Source organism: Chamaea fasciata, unplaced genomic scaffold, assembly GCF_029207755.1.
Source record: "Chamaea fasciata isolate MVZ Bird 193981 ecotype frontalis unplaced genomic scaffold, bChaFas1.0.hap1 SCAF_3, whole genome shotgun sequence".
In the NCBI taxonomy this organism is placed as follows: Eukaryota; Metazoa; Chordata; class Aves; order Passeriformes; family Sylviidae; genus Chamaea; species Chamaea fasciata.
The window spans coordinates 113429941-113448335 of NW_027094088.1; the positions used below are offsets into that span (position 1 = coordinate 113429941).

Below are 18395 nucleotides of genomic sequence, written 5' to 3' on the forward strand. Positions count from 1 at the left end.
CTGGGATGGGATCAGTGCAGAGCCACATGCACGTCCCCGCTGTGGGAGCTGCTGCACAGCCGGGCTGGGAGGATGAGGATGAGGATGAGGATGAGGATGAGGATGAGGATGAGGATGAGGGTGAGGATGAGGATGAGGATGAGGATGAGGGTGAGGATGAGGATGAGGGTGAGGATGAGGATGAAGGTGAGGATGAGGATGAGGGTGAGGGTGAGGCTGAGGGTGAGGGTGAGGGTGAGGGTGAGGATGACGATGAGGATGAGGGTGAGGATGAGGATGAGGGTGAGGGTGAGGATGACGATGAGGATGAGGGTGAGGGTGAGGGTGAGGGTGAGGATGAGGATGCGGGTGAGGATGAGGCTGACGATGAGGGTGAGGATGAGGATGGGGGTGAGGATGAGGATGGGGCTGAGGCTGAGGATGCGGGTGAGGAAGGAGCCCCAGAGGCCTGATCTCCGGGTTCTCCCAGGAGACCCGGGCTCCCGCGGAAGGCTCTGCCCTTCTCCCTCTGGTGGAGCCCGGGGGCCCTGGCACGGGGGCTGGGCAGAGCCCTCCGGGGCTGCAGGGAGCTCTCTGGGGTGATCTCTGCGCGCGGTGCCGGGGGCAGGAGCGGCGTCTGGGGCACCAGCGGAGCTCCCCGGGGCCGTGTCCTGGGGGAGGAGACCCTGCTGCCTTTGGGCTCGGCTCCCCCTGGGAACTGACTCCAGGCTGAACCTTCCTTTGATACAAAACGTCTGTGCAAGGGCACGGGGCACGGGCCGTGACCTGGGGAGGTTTGGGTTCCAGGTGAGCTCTGCCCTGGCCTGATCCCCCGGCACGGAGGGGGGATTGTGCCCCCGAGCTCAGGTGAGACCCCACCTGCCCTGGGGACGACAGCACAAGGGCCTGGAGCTGCTGGAGAGAGTCCAGAGGAGGCACGGAGCTGCTGCAGGGCTGGAGCCAGGCTGGGAGAGCTGGGGGTGCTCACCTGGACAGGAGAAGCTCCAGGAGAGCTCAGAGCCCCTGGCAGGGCCTGAAGGGGCTCCAGGAGAGCTGCAGAGGGACTGGGGACAAGGGATGGAGGGACAGGACACAGGGAATGGCTTTAAGATGGAAAAGGGGAGATTTAGATGGGATGTTGGGCAGGAATTGTTCCCTGGCAGGGTGGGCAGGCCCTGGCACAGCTGTGGCTGCCCCTGGATCCCTGGCAGTGCCCAAGGCCAGGTTGGACATTGGGGACAGTGGCAGGTGTCCCTGCCGTGGCAGGGGTGACCCCGGGTGGGATTTAAGGTCCCCACCCACCCACACCGTTCCCTGTCCCTCATCCCCTTGCCCAAAGCCCCTCTCCAGCTGTCTCCGGGACCCCCTGCAGGAGAATCCTGCTTTTCCAGCTCTCCCCACGCCCACCCTGTCCTTCCCCCATCCACGTTTGTCCCTGCCAGCCCCCATTCCCTGCGGGAAGCTGTCGGTTGCGGTGACTGGTGCCGCCCTCCCCGGCTCTGGGGCCGTGTGTGCTGCCATTCCCGTGGGGATTGCTCACTGTGCTTCTCCCCACAGCAGCGAGGGCCGCGGGAAGCTGACCGTGTTCTCTGTCAAGGCCCTGCTGGCCACCCTGTGCGGGGGCAAGATCCTGGACAAGCTGCGCTGTGAGTACGGCTCCTCCTCGGCAGTCCGCTTCCTCTCCTGCCTTCGCTGGCTGCACCTCGGGGGGTTTGCTTTTCTCTTGTCTCTTTTTTCTCTTTTCTCTTGTCTCTTTTCTCTTTCTTCTCTTTTTTCTCTTTTCTCTCTTTTCTCTTTTCTCTTTTTTCTCTTTTCTCTTTTTTCTCTTTTCTCTTTTCTCTTTTCTCTCTTTTTTTTTCTCTTTTTTTTTTTTTTTTTTGCTGATTCTGTGGTCGTTACACCGAGCTGGAGCTGTGCTGTAAATCCCAGGATTCCAGAGGGACAGTCCCTTCTCCCAGGCCCAGGATCCCAGAGGGACAATCCCTCCCAGGATCCCAGAGGGACAATCCCTCCCAGAATTCCAGGATCCCAGAGGGACAATCCCTCCCATCCCCAGGATCCCAGAGGGACAATCCCTCCCAGGATCCCAGAGGGACAATCCCTCCCAGGATCCCAGAGGGACAATCCCTCCCATCCCCAGGATCCCAGAGGGACAATCCCTCCCAGGATCCCAGGGGGACAGTCCCTCCCAGGATCCCAGAGGGACAATCCCTCCCAGAATTCCAGGATCCCAGAGGGACAATCCCTCCCATCCCCAGGATCCCAGAGGGACAATCCCTCCCAGGATCCCAGAGGGACAATCCCTCCCAGGATCCCAGAAGGACAATCCCTCCCAGGATCCCAGAGGGACAATCCCTCCCAGAATTCCAGGATCCCAGAGGGACAATCCCTCCCAGGATCCCAGGGGGACAATCCCTCCCAGGATCCCAGAGGGACAATCCCTCCCAGCCCATGGAGTCCAGGCTGTGCCCACCTTGTCCCCAGGGCACTGAGTGCCACCTCCAGGCTTTCCTGGGACACCTCCAGGGATTTTTTTCTTCCCTGCTCCTGCTTATCCCGAGCCCTTGGGAAACCTCCTCAGCCCTTTGCTTTACTTTCACCTTCTTTAATGGAGCATTTCGGGGCCGATTGTCCCCTGGGAACGTCCCAGTTGTCACCATTTCCCTGCTGCCGGGATGCTGGAGCCTCCTGTGAACCTTCTGCTTCCCCCGAGGCTCCCTGCACCTTCTCCCTCCGGAATTCCGGCTTCCCAGGTGGAACCCCAGCGGGGTTTGGGTGGGAATTCTGGGGCAGGCACTGGCAGCCCTGAGTCCTGCTTTAACATCCCCAGAGGATGTGGTGGGTGTCAGACACCCCCCTCAGCCCCCGGGAGCCGCTTCCAGAGGGCAGATCCATCCGAGGCTGCCCCGGGAGGGAGGAACTGGGAATATTTCATCCGCTCTGGGGAGGAGCAGCCTCCTGAGCTCCGTGCCTCGCCTCTCCCCGATCCTGGGTTTCCTCTGAGCGTTGGGATTGCGCCGCTTGGCTTTCCCCCCTTTCCCTTCCCACATCTCCCCCCGATGGCTGACCCACTTCACCCCCAGAAAAATCTCCCCGTCCAGAAGGATCCCAGCCCAGCCTCCCTTCCCTGAGCTCCCTGGAAATCCTGGGAGTCGTGTTTTTAATGTTTCCTCATCCCAGGGCCCGTGGGGACGGCGGCAGCTTGGTCTCTGCCCTTGCTGGGGACGGGAGGATGTCCCAGCAGTGTCCCGTGGCACGGATGGGCTGGGAGAGCTTCCCTGCCTCTGGAATTCCCTGGGATGTGCTCTCCTTGCAGAGCAGCTCCTGTGCTCCCAGGATCTCCGAGGGTGGAGAATCCCTCCCAGAGCACCGAGTGCCACCTCCAGGGCTGGGGACACCAAAGCTGCAAGGTCTGAGCCCCCCTTTCCATGGGGAAATTCCTGCTGGTGTCCAGCCTGAGGCCGTCCCCTCTGCCCCTGTCACCCTTGGCAAGGATATCATTATATCCTGCTCTTTACCATTCCCAATTTCCCTAATTAATTCCCCGGGTGGACGTTTCCCACCTTTTTAACGGCAAGACAAGCATTGGTGGGCTTTGGAGGTAAATTCACTTTTGGATTTACCCTTGGCACGGCCTGGGCCGCTCTCTCTCTTTTGCAGTTGTTTTCCAGACCTTTAATTTCTCCCTCGTTGGGGACTCCCGCTGCCTGCTCGGCTCGGGTGAGCGCCCTGAGCACAGCCAGCAGGTTTCAGCCCGGTTTAAACACAATTATTTCGTGTCCTGCCCCTCCCACCTGGGCAGGGACACGTTCATTGCAGGTTCCCTGCAGGCCTTCAGCTCCTGGGCAGGGATTCTGCCCCAGAATGGATCAGGGGTTCTGCAGTTTGGGCTCTAATTTTAGTTGTTCCCATTGTTTTCATTTTGGGGGCATTTTCATCCTGACTTTTTTTTTTCCCCACCTTCAGTTTTCGGGTTAAGTCGATTTTTTTCTGCCTGGCTTATTTTTCTAAAACACAGAAACGCACCATTTAATTTTTTTTTCTTTCCCCCCCCCATTTCTCCGAATGTGTTTTATTTTATAATGTTATTCCTGGGAGCTTCAGTTCGAGCTGCTGTGTTTAGTCAGTGACACAAATTCCAGGTAGTTTTATCCCTCTCAGGCATTGCAGGCTTCTTCCTGAGCTCATTCCTTCCGGAAATTGGGATAATTCCTCCAGTTCATTGGAATCTTGCCTTTCTGAAAGTGTCTTTTTCTTTTTTTTTTTTTCCCTGAAGCTGGTTTTGATCACTGAAATGCGGGTGATTTTCTTTTTGCCAGCACGAGCTTCTTGATGTTTAATTACTGATGGTGCCTGAAATAGCAGCGGAGAGGCTTCAGTGCTGCCGGGGAGATCTGGGATCTGTCACATCTCAGGGATTCTGGGTCTTGTTAGCCCTGAAAATTCCCTCAGGGAGTGCCCAGGCTCTGGGAGTGCACCAGGCTGAGACATCTCTTTCTGCTGCTTTTTTATCCTCTTTTCTGTTAGGGCTGGAATTAAACGCTGGAGAGACTCGGTTTTTGTGTTCGGACTGAGATGTTTATTGATTTTTTATTTAATATTTGAATGTTTATTAATTCTTAGCTGTGTTACAGCCTGACGAGCTGTGAGTTCTGGCTAACGAGGTGTAAAGTGGCTCTGTCTCTCTCTCTCTACAAGGACAAACTGTCCAATTACGAAATGACACCTGAATTGTTTTTATTTTTCACCCAATAACCAGCCACCCGTGGCCCGCAATGTGGATTTTTCTGTCCAAATACAAAATCCCCCCCAGACCCATGGAGAAGGAGGTGAAAAAGAAGGACTCAGCCTCTGCCCTAAATCCTCCCTCCTGCTTTATCTCTATTCCTGTATTCCAAACCCTTAAAGTCGGAGTTTTGCTCCCTGTGACATCGCACACTTCTGTCCAAACCCCACAATCCCAGCGCTGTCACTCCGTTTTGGGAGCCTTTCAGTGCCTGTTAGAACAGGAAGTCTGAGATTCGCGGTGCCCGGGGCTCCAGCATCTTTCCAAAGGGGATTTGGGATGCCAGGGCAGTTCTGTCCCCTGGGCCAGCCCTCTCCTGTCGCGCTCTCTGCATCCCTGCCCCGGGATTTGCCTTGTGTGTGGGTTAGGGGCTGAGGGAGGGGATCAGGGACAGGCAGTGGGACACCTGCAGCACCTCCCTGCTCTGTTTCCATCCTTCCCAGCACCGGGGACCGTCTGCTCAGCCCCTTTTGGCTTTCAGGAGCACGTTTGTCCCCTCAGAGCCGCTTAAAAAGTGCAAACTCCTCTGATCACAAACATTCTCAGAATCCCAGAGTGGCTGGGGCTGGAAGGGACCTTAAATCCCACCCAGTGCCACCCCAGCCATGGCAGGGACACCTCCCACTGTCCCCGTGTCCAGCCTGGCCTTGGGCACTGCCGGGGATCCACCTCCCCGCCCTGCCAGGGAACAATTCCTGCACAAAATCTCACATCCAGAATTGGATCCCGTTCCCCTTCCCACCGTGAGCTCGGTGCCCTCAGCTTCCAACAGCTCCTGGCGAAGGTGGGAAGGGAACGGAGCCCCAGGAGAGGCTGAGGAGCTGGGAAAGGGGCTGAGCCTGGAGAAAAGGAGGCTCAGGGGGGACCTGGTGGCTCTGCACAACTCCCGGACAGGAGGGGACAGCCGGGGGGTCAGGCTCTGCTCCCAGGGAACAGGGACAGGACAAGGGGAAATGGCCTCGGGCTGGGCCAGGGCAGGCTCCGGTGGGACAGCAGCAGGAATTTCCCCAGGGAAAGGCTGCTCAGGCCTTGGCAGTGCCCAGGGAGCTTTGGGCTGCCCATCCCTGGAGGTGTCCCGGGAATTCCTGGAGGTGGCACTCAGTGACAAGGTGGGGGCCAGGCACAGCTGGGACTGGATGGGCTGGGAGGGATTTTCCAGTCCCAGGGATCCTGGGATGTTGTGCAAATCCCAGACCCTGAAATCCAGATCCCAAGTCCCACATCCCAAATCCCAGACCCCAAATCCCACATCCCAGATCCGACCCCAGATCCCGAATCCCAGACCCCAAATCCCAGATCCTGAATCCCAGACTCCACATTTCCCTGGAGTTCTGCCAGCTCTGGCTCCGTCACCGTTGCAAATGTTGGTCATCCTGGTCCCCCTCTGAGGGGTTTCTGTAGTTTGGGGTTCAGGGCGTGCTCCTGTGGGATTCTCCTCCCTTTGCTCCCTCTGTCCCAGTCCCTGCACTGGCAGGAGCTCTCCTCTGCACTGGGTGAACTGGGACGGAGAGAACAGGGAGGCTTTGGCACAATTTAAATTGCTGAATCCTGTACCCCAGCAGTGCTCAGCAACAAAGGGCGGTGTTACAAACGCGCGTTATAAAGCCGGCTTCTCACAAATATTCAAGCGAACGCCGTGTGTGTAACGTGGGAAGGTTTATTTGTTTAATTTGTTTGTTTGTTTTATTACGAGCGGGGTTTAGAAATGGTGACGTGATGGATGTGTGGAGCTTTTGGGGTTGTAGCATAGTGTTAAAAGTAAAAACTTGCTGTGACATCTAAACTGGAGGATGAAGGGAATCCTCCTGCATTCCTGAATTATCCAGATGAACCAAAGCTCCAAGAAGGAGTTTATTGGTCCTGTGCTATCAGGCAGAATGGAGCCACTCACAGATGGGTCTGCAGGGTGAAATGGTCGAGGGGGGAGTTGAAACTGAACAGGTGTCTTGGTTTGGAAAGGCAGGAGTCTGCCAGGGAAAGCCGGAGCTGCCCTGGGAATGGAGAATGGAAACCCCCTCCCTCTGAATTATTGTGATTTTGAAATTAAGGGGCTCTCAGGCAAAGATTTGGGAATAGGAATAACAGTTCCTTACTGGGAATATTAAAAATACAAACAAACAAACAGAAATCCTACAGACCCTGTCAGAGTCAGAAGAGGAGCCGAGCCCCTGTTGGTCGGGGCGTTGGTGTCAGCCCAGATAAACCCTCCTGCAGCGCCAGCTGTGGTTCTGTGGGAGCAGAGATGATCCTGGAGAAGGGCCCAGTGGTGCTGAGATGGGTCCGGGCTCCCTCGGGGAATCCAGTGCACACAGGCTGTGCTGCTGTTCTGAATGCCAGGGGTGATCCAGGTGGGAATGCTGGGCTCCTCCCCCTGGGTGGAGCCTCTCCCCGTGGGATGATGGGATTGTATCAGCCCTGCACTGAGCCTCAATGGCCCATGGACAGCAGATATCCCCATGGATGGGTCCTGGAAGGGATAAAGAACACTGCCCCAGCTGGTTTAACAGCTGCCCATGAACAGAAGATCCCCCTGGTGTTATCAGGAATGGATTATACAAGAGATAAAGTAAAAAACCCACCTCCCCAGCTGGTTTCAGGAGATGGAAATAGAACACACAGTTTTGGTCACATCTTACAACCCAAGACAGCAGAGCAAATTCAGACTCAAGGGGAATGTTTGAATCGTGCATTAGGGTCTGTTCAATATTAACACACCGATCCTTTTAAATCACCTGGCCCTAACTGGAGTCTTGCTTTATTTGTCTCCTAATTGGGTTTGTTTTGGTTTTTTTTAAATCAAGCTTTTGAAATTTCCCCGAGAAAGCGAACCCGGGGCAAAAGCACGAGGGGAACCCGTCGGGGTGCGAAGGGAACCCGCATTTACCGGGGGGTTTTATTGTATTTTCTTACAGATATTTTCTCTCAGCTCTCAGATTCCAACGGGCTGATGGTTTTCAGCAAGTTCGACCAGTTCCTGCGGGAGGTGCTGAAGCTGCCCACGGCCGTGTTCGAGGGGCCCTCCTTCGGCTACACCGAGCACGCGCCGCGCTCCTGCTTCCCCCAGCAGGTCAGCACCGGGGGCTGGGGCTGGGAAATGGGGTGTGGGAGATGGGAGATGAGGTTTGGGGCTGGGAAATGGGGTGTGGGAGATGGGAAATGGGGTTTGGGAGATGGGAAATGGGGTTTCGGAGATGGGAAACGGGGTTTGGGAGATGGGAGATGGGGTTTGGGGCTGGGAAATGGGGTGTGGGAGATAGGAAATGGGGTTTGGGAGATGGGAAATGGGATGTGGGAGATGGGAAATGGGGTTTGGGAGATGGGAGATGGGGTGTGGGAGATGGGAAATGGGGTTTGGGAGATGGGAGATGGGGTGTGGGAGATGGGAAACGGGGTTTGGGAGATGGGAAATGGGGTTTGGGAGATGGGAGATGGGGTGTGGGAGATGGGAGATGGGGTGTGGGAGATGGGAAATGGGGTTTGGGAGATGGGAAATGGGGTTTGGGAGATGGGAGATGAGGTTTGGGAGATGGGAGATGGGGTTTGGGAGATGGGAAATGGGGTTTGGGGGCTGGGGTTCAGGATTCGGGCTTTGGGGTTTGGGAGATGGGGTTTGGGATCTGAGGTCTGGGATTTGGGATTAGGAGTCTGGGGTTTGGAGTCTGGGATCTGGGATTTGGGATCTGGCTTTTAGGGTCTGGAATCTGGGGTCTGGGATTTGAGATCTGGGAGCCGGGATCTGAGATCTGAGACTCCCAGGGCAGCGGGGCTGGGGGTCACAGAGGTCCCCTGCACATCCCAAGCACTTTGAAACAGCCCAGAATCAGCAATTGAAGGATTTTCTGCCAGTTCAGTCGATTCCCCTCCTTGAAGGGCCACCCCCATTCCCCACCGGAACAGCAGGAGTGACTCCATTCTTTCCCAAAACACAAATGTGGCATTTTTACTGCTCTCCCTTGAGTTTTCCAAAGCTTTTTCACTGTGTCAAGACAATTCGTTTCAAAAAAGTCACTTCTAGGATCCGTTTGAAACAAACACCTTCTGTGCACAGGTTTATTTTTAAACCCAAGGCAAGTTGCATTTTAATTGTTCCAATGATTTGTTTCTCCTTTGAGGCAGCGCAAACATTATCACTGATCCTTAAACCAACTGTAAACACGAACTTGATTGATCTTGGGCCTCAAATTAAATGTTTGCACCCTGGGCACGATGACGCTCCAGAAGAGACGTTCCTGCAGCATTTGATGTGAAATTCAGAGTGACTAAATACAAGTTAATTAGCAATTAGCGTATTTGGAGTAGGACACAGCGGGGAAGAGCCTTTGGTTTCAGAATCAGTGAGGCTCCAGATTCACGTTGGATATTGGGCAGGAATTGTTCCCCGGAGCAGCTGTGGCAGTGCCCGAGGCCGGGCTGGGCACTGGGACAGCGGGAGGTGCCCCTGCCCGTGGCACTGGGGGGCATTTCAGCTCCTTCCATCCCAAAGCGCTCCGGGATTCTCGGATTTCCACGTTTCCCATCCGTTCCCCGGAAGGTGTCTCCCTCCAGCTCCCGCTCCCTGTTCCCTGCTAAGCCCATCGGCCGGAGGTCCGGGGTGACACTGAATTCCTCCAGGATCGGCATTCTTCCAGCTGCCCGAGCGTCCCTTTGCCCCCGGGGGCTCCACCTGCGCTCCCCGAGGCCTCGGCTGGGCAGCTGCCCCAGCCCCAAACTCATTTCCAGCCCCTGAACCGTCCCCGGCCCTTCGGTCCTCGCCCAGGGCTTTGCAGGCAGGATGCCAGCTCCAAAGGGAGCCTCTCCTGCTGATCCTGCTGTCTCCATCCCGGTGCCCCAAATCCCCCCGGGAACGCACCTGCAGCCACCTGCGGGCCGCCACCTCCGCCGAGCCGCTCCCAGCGCGTTTTCCCGTCCGCGGGCTCCGATCCCAACATTTCCTCCCTCGCCTCTGTTTTACACTCCCCCTCCGCCGGTGGGAGGGAGGGAGAACGGCACCGAACTCGGCAGGGCTCCTTCTGCAGCTGCACGGGGGCCGAGGGGACGGGCGCATCTCCATGGGATACCCGAATCCCAGGATGGATGGGCCGGGAGGGGGCCTTGGAGCTGATCTTGTCCCAAACCTGCCCATCTCCTGCCTGCCTGCCTGCCTGGGGCTTCCTTCACTGTCTCCTCAACCTTCCGAAGCGGAGCTGGGAGGTGTCCCTGATGCCATGGCAGGGCTGGCGCTGGGTGGGTTTTAAGGTCCTTTCCCACCCAAACCAGTCTGGGATTCCCTGACTGTGGCAGCACAGGAGATATACTGGAAATAGGAATATAGGGAAATACAGGAAAATATAGGGAAATACAGGAAAATATAGGAAAATACAGGAAAATGTAGGGAAATATATAGGAAAATGTAGGAAAATATATAGGGAAATATAGGAAAATATATCGGAAAATATAGGGAAATATAGGAAAAGATAGGAAAAGATATAGGAAAATATATAGGAAAATATAGAGAAATATAGGAAAACATATAGGAAAATGTAGGAAAATCTATAGGGAAATATAGGAAAATGTATAGGGAAATAATAGGAAAATATATAGGGAAATATAGGAAATAATAGGAAAATATATAGGAAATTACAGGAAATTATAGGGAAATATAGGAAAATATAGGGAAATTTAGGGAAACAGGAACTAGGCTGGCACAAGCTGCGTCCCAGAGAAGCTTCAGCCCCTGCAGGGTGAAGCGACGCCGTTTCTGGAGGCGGTGGGGCTTTCTCTCTGCAATGCAGTGCTCCCTGTGTTCTCCCTGCAGAAGAAGGTGATGCTGAACATGTTCCTGGACACGCTGATGGCCGACCCTCCTCCCCAGTGCCTTGTGTGGCTGCCCCTCATGCACAGACTGGCCCACGTTGAAAATGGTAAACGGCGTTTTCTCCTGCTGGGGGCCGGGGCAGGGCTTTGCTCTGGTGCTGCATTGTCCCCTTTTCTCACCCAGGGGTGGGGCAGCTGAGAGGTGTTTGAAAGACTTTTATTCCGTTCTCAATCTCATTGAGAAGGGTGACACCACACAGATGTTACAATTCACACCGTCACAACCACAAACCAAATTATTTCCTAATTCCCATCCATTACAAGTGTGTCAGCTTTTGCCACACCGTGCTGCAAATGCCTTAAAGCCAATCATCCAAAATTACCTTCTGTGGGTCTTACTGCGATGCGCCTTTCATAGTTCTGTTTCTCCAAAGTGTCCTGTCTTATTTGAAACTTCTTTCTAGTTCAGTGTCTCTCTCAACAATTTCTCTCTCCTATCCCACGGCATCTCTAAGTCAGCATTTCTTATCTCAAAGTCTGCACACAGATCCACACTGTGTGAGCCTTCTGCCAGGCTGTGAGAATTCCCCCCAAATCCATTCCCCACACTCTGTCCTTGCTCATGTCCCCAAGCCCCTCGTGCCACCCTCAGTCCTGTCCCAGAGCGTCCCTGGGGCCAGAGTGTGCTGGGAATGTGGGGTGGGGGCTGGCAGCAGGGCAAACCCCGTGGATTTGTGTGTTCCAGCATTTCATGGAAATAAAACCCCGTCCTCTGAATGTTCCTGAGCCCCAGGAGAGGCTGAGGAGCTGGGCAAGGGGCTGAGCCTGGAGAAAAGGAGGCTCAGGGGGGACCTGGTGGCTCTGCACAACTCCCGGACAGGAGGGGACAGCCAGGGGGGGTCGGGCTCTGCTCCCAGGGAACAGGGACAGGACAAGGGGAAATGGCCTCGGGCTGGGCCAGGGCAGGCTCAGGTGGGACAGCAGCAGGAATTTCCCCAGGGAAAGGCTGCTCAGGCCCTGGCAGTGCCCGGGGAGCTTTGGGCTGCCCATCCCTGGAGAAATCCCTGCATGTGGCACCCGGTGACAAGGTGGGGATCGGACACAGCTTGGGCTAGATGGGCTGGGAGGACTTTTCCAGCCTCCCTGATCCTGGGATTTTTAAATTCATTTTACTGGTGGCAATTTCCTGGGAAATGGTGCCCAGGAGGTGAGGAGGTTGGTCTGGTTAAAATGTTGGGTGAGCTCCAGGGAAAAGGGGATCCTGATTTGATCCTGGCATTCCCTGGCAGCAGCCAGGAGCAGGAGGGGATCAACCTGGCTGCTCCCCCTCACTTGGGTCTTTCCCACCCAAAGCTAAACTTTGGTCCTTGCAGAAAAATTAAATTAAAACAATGCCACAAAAAAAAAGCAAAAAAAAACCCCCCAAAACAAAAAAAAAACCCCACAACAACAAAAACCCCAGAAATAAACAAACAAACAAACAAACAAACCAACAAAAATCCTCCAAAACCCCAAACAAACAAACCCCACGAGAACCTAAACAAACCCCAAGAAAACAACCACAGAAACCACAAACAAAAAAACAACAAAACAACCAAAAAAAAAACCAACCCCGAAACAAGAGAAAAACAAAAAAACCCCCTGCAGATAAGCAAACCAGCTCGCACCTCTTCTGCTCCCTGCTGTAACAATCCCTGCTCCTGGCTGTTCCAATCTTCTCATCCATCCCTTTGAGGCCGTGCTGTGCCTCGTGGTGTGTGTTATCAGAACCTCGTGGTGTGTGTTATCAGAACCTCGTGGTGTGTGTTATCAGAACCTCGTTATTGCTCCCCCACATTGGGACATCAGGGCAGAATCCCAGACTTTCTGTGCTCACAGGCACTGACCCCCAGGCAAACACTGCATTGACCTGAGGCCGTGGAAAAGGCTCCCAAAATGGAGCGACAGCGCTGGGATTGTGGGTGTGGGGTTTGGATAGAAGTTTGTGATGTCACAGGGTGGAAAACTTAGAGTTTAAGGGTTTAGAATATAGTAATATATATAAAGCAAGATGGAGGATTTGGGGCAGAGGCTGAGTCCTTCTTTTTCACCTCCTTCTCCACGGGTCTGGGTGGTGTTTTGTATTTGGACGGAAAAATCCGCATTGCGGGCCACGGGTGTTTGGTTTTTGGGTTAAAAGTAAAAATAATTCAGGTGTCATCTCATAATGGACAGTTTGTCCTTAAAAGGCCTTGCAGAGAGAGAGCTGGGGGCCATTTTCAGTTTGTGAGCAGAAACGCCGTGGAACTCCTGGTTTGTGAGAGTGTAACAGAGATAAGGATTAATAAACATCTGGGCCTGGACACAAAACACCGTCGGGCAACATTTAATCCCCACCCTTTATTAATCTGTCAATAAAGAAGATAAAACACCCGTCAGGTGGAACTGCTGTGTTACCATCAGCTTCACCTGAGGGTTCATGGTCCCTCAAAATCCCGCCCGAATAACGAGTGCTGAAGGACCTGGGGGTGCTCTGGAAGCTGCGGTGAAATGGGATGTTCCAGCTTCACCAAAAATTCGCTGAAACTTGTTTTTAATTTGTTTTTGGTTTTGTTTTGTTTTTTTTCTCCCCTGCTGTCTGCAAAGTCTTCCACCCCGTGGAGTGCTCGTACTGCCACTGTGAGAGCATGATGGGCTTCAGGTACCGCTGCCAGCAGTGCCACAACTACCAGCTGTGCCAGAACTGCTTCTGGAGGGGCCACGCCAGCGGCAGCCACAGCAACCAGCACCAGATGAAGGAGCACTCGTCCTGGGTAAGGGCTTCTCCTGGGCCACGGCTTCCTTCTGGGCAGGCTGTTCTCCTCGGTCAGGGTGTTCTCCTGGGTCAGGCTGTTCTCCTCGGTCAGGGTGTTCTCCTGGGTCAGGGTGTTCTCCTGGGTCAGGATGTTTCTCCTGGGTCAGGATGTTTCTCCTCGGTCAGGGTGTTCTCCTGGGTCAGGCTGTTCTCCTCGGTCAGGGTGTTCTCCTGGGTCAGGGTGTTCTCCTGGGTCAGGATGTTCTCCTGGGTCAGGGTGTTCTCCTGGGTCAGGGTGTTCTCCTGGGTCAGGGTGTTTCTCCTGGGTCAGGATGTTCTCCTGGGTCAGGATGTTTCTCCTGGGTCAGGGTGTTCTCCTGGGTCAGGATGTTTCTCCTGGGTCAGGATGTTTCTCCTGGGTCAGGATGTTCTCCTGGGTCAGGGTGTTCTCCTGGGTCAGGATGTTCCACCTGGGTCAGGATGTTTCTCCTGGGTCAGGATGTTTCTCCTGGGTCAGGATGTTCTCCTGGGTCAGGATGTTTCTCCTGGGTCAGGATGTTCTCCTGGGTCAGGGTGTTCTCCTGGGTCAGGGTGTTCTCCTGGGTCAGGGTGTTCCACCTGGGTCAGGATGTTTCTCCTGGGTCAGGATGTTCTCCTGGGTCAGGATGTTTCTCCTGGGTCAGGATGTTTCTCCTGGGTCAGGATGTTCTCCTGGGTCAGGGTGTTCTCCTGGGGCAGGGTGTTCTCCTGGGTCAGGATGTTCTCCTGGGTCAGGGTGTTCTCCTGGGTCAGGGTGTTTCTCCTGGGTCAGGATGTTCTCCTGGGTCAGGGTGTTCTCCTGGGTCAGGATGTTCCACCTGGGTCAGGATGTTTCTCCTGGGTCAGGGTGTTCTCCTGGGTCAGGATGTTTCTCCTGGGTCAGGATGTTTCTCCTGGGTCAGGGTGTTTCTCCTGGGTCAGGATGTTCTCCTGGGTCAGGATGTTTCTCCTGGGTCAGGGTGTTTCTCCTGGGTCAGGATGTTCTCCTGGGTCAGGGTGTTTCTCCTGGGTCAGGATGTTTCTCCTGGGTCAGGATGTTCCACCTGGGTCAGGATGTTCCACCTGGGTCAGGATGTTTCTCCTGGGTCAGGATGTTTCTCCTGGGTCAGGGTGTTCTCCTGGGTCAGGGTGTTTCTCCTGGGTCAGGATGTTTCTCCTGGGTCAGGATGTTCCACCTGGGTCAGGATGTTCCACCTGGGTCAGGATGTTCCACCTGGGTCAGGATGTTTCTCCTGGGTCAGGATGTTTCTCCTGGGTCAGGATGTTCTCCTGGGTCAGGATGTTTCTCCTGGGTCAGGATGTTCTCCTGGGTCAGGATGTTTCTCCTGGGTCAGGGTGTTCTCCTGGGTCAGGATGTTCTCCTGGGTCAGGGTGTTCTCCTGGGTCAGGATGTTCCACCTGGGTCAGGATGTTTCTCCTGGGTCAGGGTGTTCTCCTGGGTCAGGATGTTCTCCTGGGTCAGGATGTTCTCCTGGGTCAGGATGTTCTCCTGGGTCAGGGTGTTTCTCCTGGGTCAGGATGTTCTCCTGGGTCAGGGTGTTTCTCCTGGGTCAGGGTGTTCTCCTGGGTCAGGGTGTTTCTCCTGGGTCAGGATGTTTCTCCTGGGTCAGGATGTTCTCCTGGGTCAGGGTGTTTCTCCTGGGTCAGGATGTTCTCCTGGGTCAGGATGTTTCTCCTGGGTCAGGATGTTTCTCCTGGGTCAGGATGTTCCACCTGGGTCAGGATGTTCCACCTGGGTCAGGATGTTTCTCCTGGGTCAGGATGTTTCTCCTGGGTCAGGATGTTTCTCCTGGGTCACGATGTTCCACCTGGGTCAGGATGTTTCTCCTGGGTCAGGGTGTTCTCCTGGGTCAGGATGTTTCTCCTGGGTCAGGGTGTTCTCCTGGGTCAGGATGTTTCTCCTGGGTCAGGGTGTTCCACCTGGGTCAGGATGTTTCTCCTGGGTCAGGATGTTCTCCTGGGTCAGGATGTTTCTCCTGGGTCAGGATGTTTCTCCTGGGTCAGGATGTTCCACCTGGGTCAGGATGTTCTCCTGGGTCAGGATGTTTCTCCTGGGTCAGGATGTTCTCCTGGGTCAGGATGTTTCTCCTGGGTCAGGATGTTTCTCCTGGGTCAGGATGTTTCTCCTGGGTCACGATGTTCCACCTGGGTCAGGATGTTTCTCCTGGGTCAGGGTGTTCTCCTGGGTCAGGATGTTTCTCCTGGGTCAGGATGTTTCTCCTGGGTCAGGGTGTTCTCCTGGGTCAGGGTGTTCTCCTGGGTCAGGATGTTTCTCCTGGGTCAGGATGTTCTCCTGGGTCAGGATGTTCTCCTGGGTCAGGGTGTTCTCCTGGGTCAGGATGTTTCTCCTGGGTCAGGATGTTTCTCCTGGGTCAGGGTGTTCTCCTGGGTCCGGGTGTTCTCCTGGGTCAGGATGTTTCTCCTGGGTCAGGGTGTTCTCCTGGGTCAGGATGTTTCTCCTGGGTCAGGGTGTTCCACCTGGGTCAGGATGTTTCTCCTGGGTCAGGATGTTTCTCCTGGGTCAGGGTGTTCTCCTGGGTCAGGATGTTCCACCTGGGTCAGGATGTTTCTCCTGGGTCAGGATGTTCTCCTGGGTCAGGATGTTCCACCTGGGTCACGATGTTCCACCTGGGTCAGGATGTTTCTCCTGGGTCAGGATGTTCTCCTGGGTCAGGATGTTTCTCCTGGGTTAGGATGTTTCTCCTGGGTCAGGATGTTCCACCTGGGTCAGGGTGTTCTCCTGGGTCAGGATGTTTCTCCTGGGTCAGGGTGTTCTCCTGGGTCAGGATGTTCTCCTGGGTCAGGATGTTTCTCCTGGGTCAGGGTGTTCTCCTGGGCTGGGGTCAAGCTGTGGCCTCGGTGACCCTGGAGGGCTTTTCCAGCCTCAGGGATTCTGGAACCCCACACGATGCTGGCGTGTTGTCCTTCCCGCTCTTCCCACGAAGCCAAACCTGTTCCTGGGCAGGACTTTTCTCCAGTGGCCCCTCTAAAGACGACATTCCTGTGCCGGAGGCCGCGTTTTTCTCTTCCTCTCCTGCCGGTTGCGGATGTATCGCCGCAAATCTGGCCACGGAGCGGCGTTGCAGAGTTGGTCACAGCAGTGAGGTGCGGTTTGATGGCAGGACGGTCATCACTGCTCGAGGAATAACAGACGGTTTCATGGAGGCAAAAAAAACCCCGTTTGTGGGAAAAGATTAAGGCCGGCCTTTCCCTTATCCAGAGGGAAGTTCAGAAGGTGGTGGGATGGTTGTAATTAACAGTTGTCTTCGTGAGGAAAAGCCATTGGAGCATCACAGTTGAATTCGGAGAAGATTGGGCTGAGTGCCGGGCAGGGCCTGGGAGGCGAAGGGAAATTCTCCGCTCCTTTTACCACTGTGTGGGTAAGAAAGTTGGGGAATGTTGAGCCGCAGCTGGCAGCAGGTTGTTCGTTATCCCCTGGGATGCGTTACACGCCCGGGCTGGGATGTCTCCTCCAGGGAGGCGTCAGTGGTGGAGACGCGGCATGGTCTGGGCGCGGAGGGATAGTAAAGCTCGCCCAGGGCCGTCCTTTTAATCTTTTTGTGGTTTATTTTTTTTTTTTCTTTTAACGTCCCCCCGAATCTTTCATGTTCGTTTTGTGAAAATTGAAAATGAGTAATAATAATAATAATAATAATAATAATAATAATAATAATAATAATAATAACATTTCCTATTTTGTGTTTGGCCTGGCGGTTCAGTGAGCCCCTGAGGAGTTCACTCCTGGGGTTCTTGATGATAAATATCCCCACAGTTACGATAAATATGATCAAAACACTTATCAATAACATCATTGTTTCTGTTAATATCAATCTGTTATTATCTACACACATACGGCTGCTTTTTCCTGAAATTCAGAGGTACCCTTGGTGATTTTTTGATACACGTTGTATTGAGATATTTTATATATATCTATATATTTATGGTATTGATAGATACAAATATTTCAAATAATTATAGGGGTTATTGTATTATTATATAAGTATATTTTAAATAATTATATTATATATATTATATTATAATATAATATTTTATATTATTCTATATTATAAAAATTTATTTGTAATTTAAATTTCGTTTTAATAATTATCGTATCATTATATAATCATAATTTTATATAATTATATTATATATTACGTTATAATATTTACATTAATTTTTATTATGATAATTTATATGTAATTTAAAATTTATTTTAATAATTACATTACATAATTATTATAGTAATGATAATATAATGTAGTATAATAGAAATAGAAATAGAAATTTAGATATAAATATAAATCTAGATATAAATACAAATAGAAATAGAAATAATATATAAAATAAATAAATGAAAATATTAAAATATTAGGATATATAAAAATAAATCAATTTTTAACATAGTGATGGAATATATTAAAACCTGGAACCACGGTGATCTTGCATGGGTAAATTCAGGTGGAAACCTCTCTTTAAGGAGTGTTTTTGCTGCACGATCCCGCTGCTCGCCGGGGCCTCTTTGGAGGGATGGAAACCCCGAAACGCTTCCCAGATTTTCTCCTCTGGACTCTCCCAGTTCTGTTTCATTGGAGAACCTCAGGCAGGGAGGCAGAGCCCAGCGGCTCCTGCTGGAGCTCAGGATCAGCAGGGTTGGGCTGCCTGGTCATTAATTGAATTAACTGAATTAATTGAACTACTTGGCACTGGAAATTCCAGGCTCAGATATCCAGGGCATCCCTGGGATGTGATCTGGGAGTTATAAATGTTAATATAATGTAATATAATATAATATAATATTAGTATAATATAATTAATATAATATAATATAATACGATATAATATAATATGATACTTTTATATATATATATGTGTATATATCTGTGGTTGCGGTCAGTAATGGAATATTTGGGATTTCTGCCCCTCTTGCCGCGCCTTTGGGCACTCTGCCCCAAACCCGAGGTTCTCTGTACCGAGGGCATCCCTGGCTCCCTTGGGAAGGCTTTCCATGGGATAGCAATGGGATCT

The 18395-nt window shown here is 52.9% G+C and overlaps 1 protein-coding gene across 4 annotated transcripts in view; it reads left to right on the forward strand.

Annotated features, from left to right (window-relative positions):
* The window catches only part of DTNB (dystrobrevin beta), a 159247-nt gene that overhangs the window by 23272 nt on the left and 117580 nt on the right, over positions 1-18395 (forward strand). For all 4 annotated transcript variants that reach the window (XM_066180189.1, XM_066180191.1, XM_066180192.1 and 1 more), the window contains exons 6-9: positions 1540-1625; positions 7678-7832; positions 10560-10665; positions 13184-13350. In XM_066180189.1, coding sequence (XP_066036286.1) covers positions 1540-1625; positions 7678-7832; positions 10560-10665; positions 13184-13350 — 514 coding nt within the window. The remainder of the gene's footprint in view (positions 1-1539; positions 1626-7677; positions 7833-10559; positions 10666-13183; positions 13351-18395) is intronic.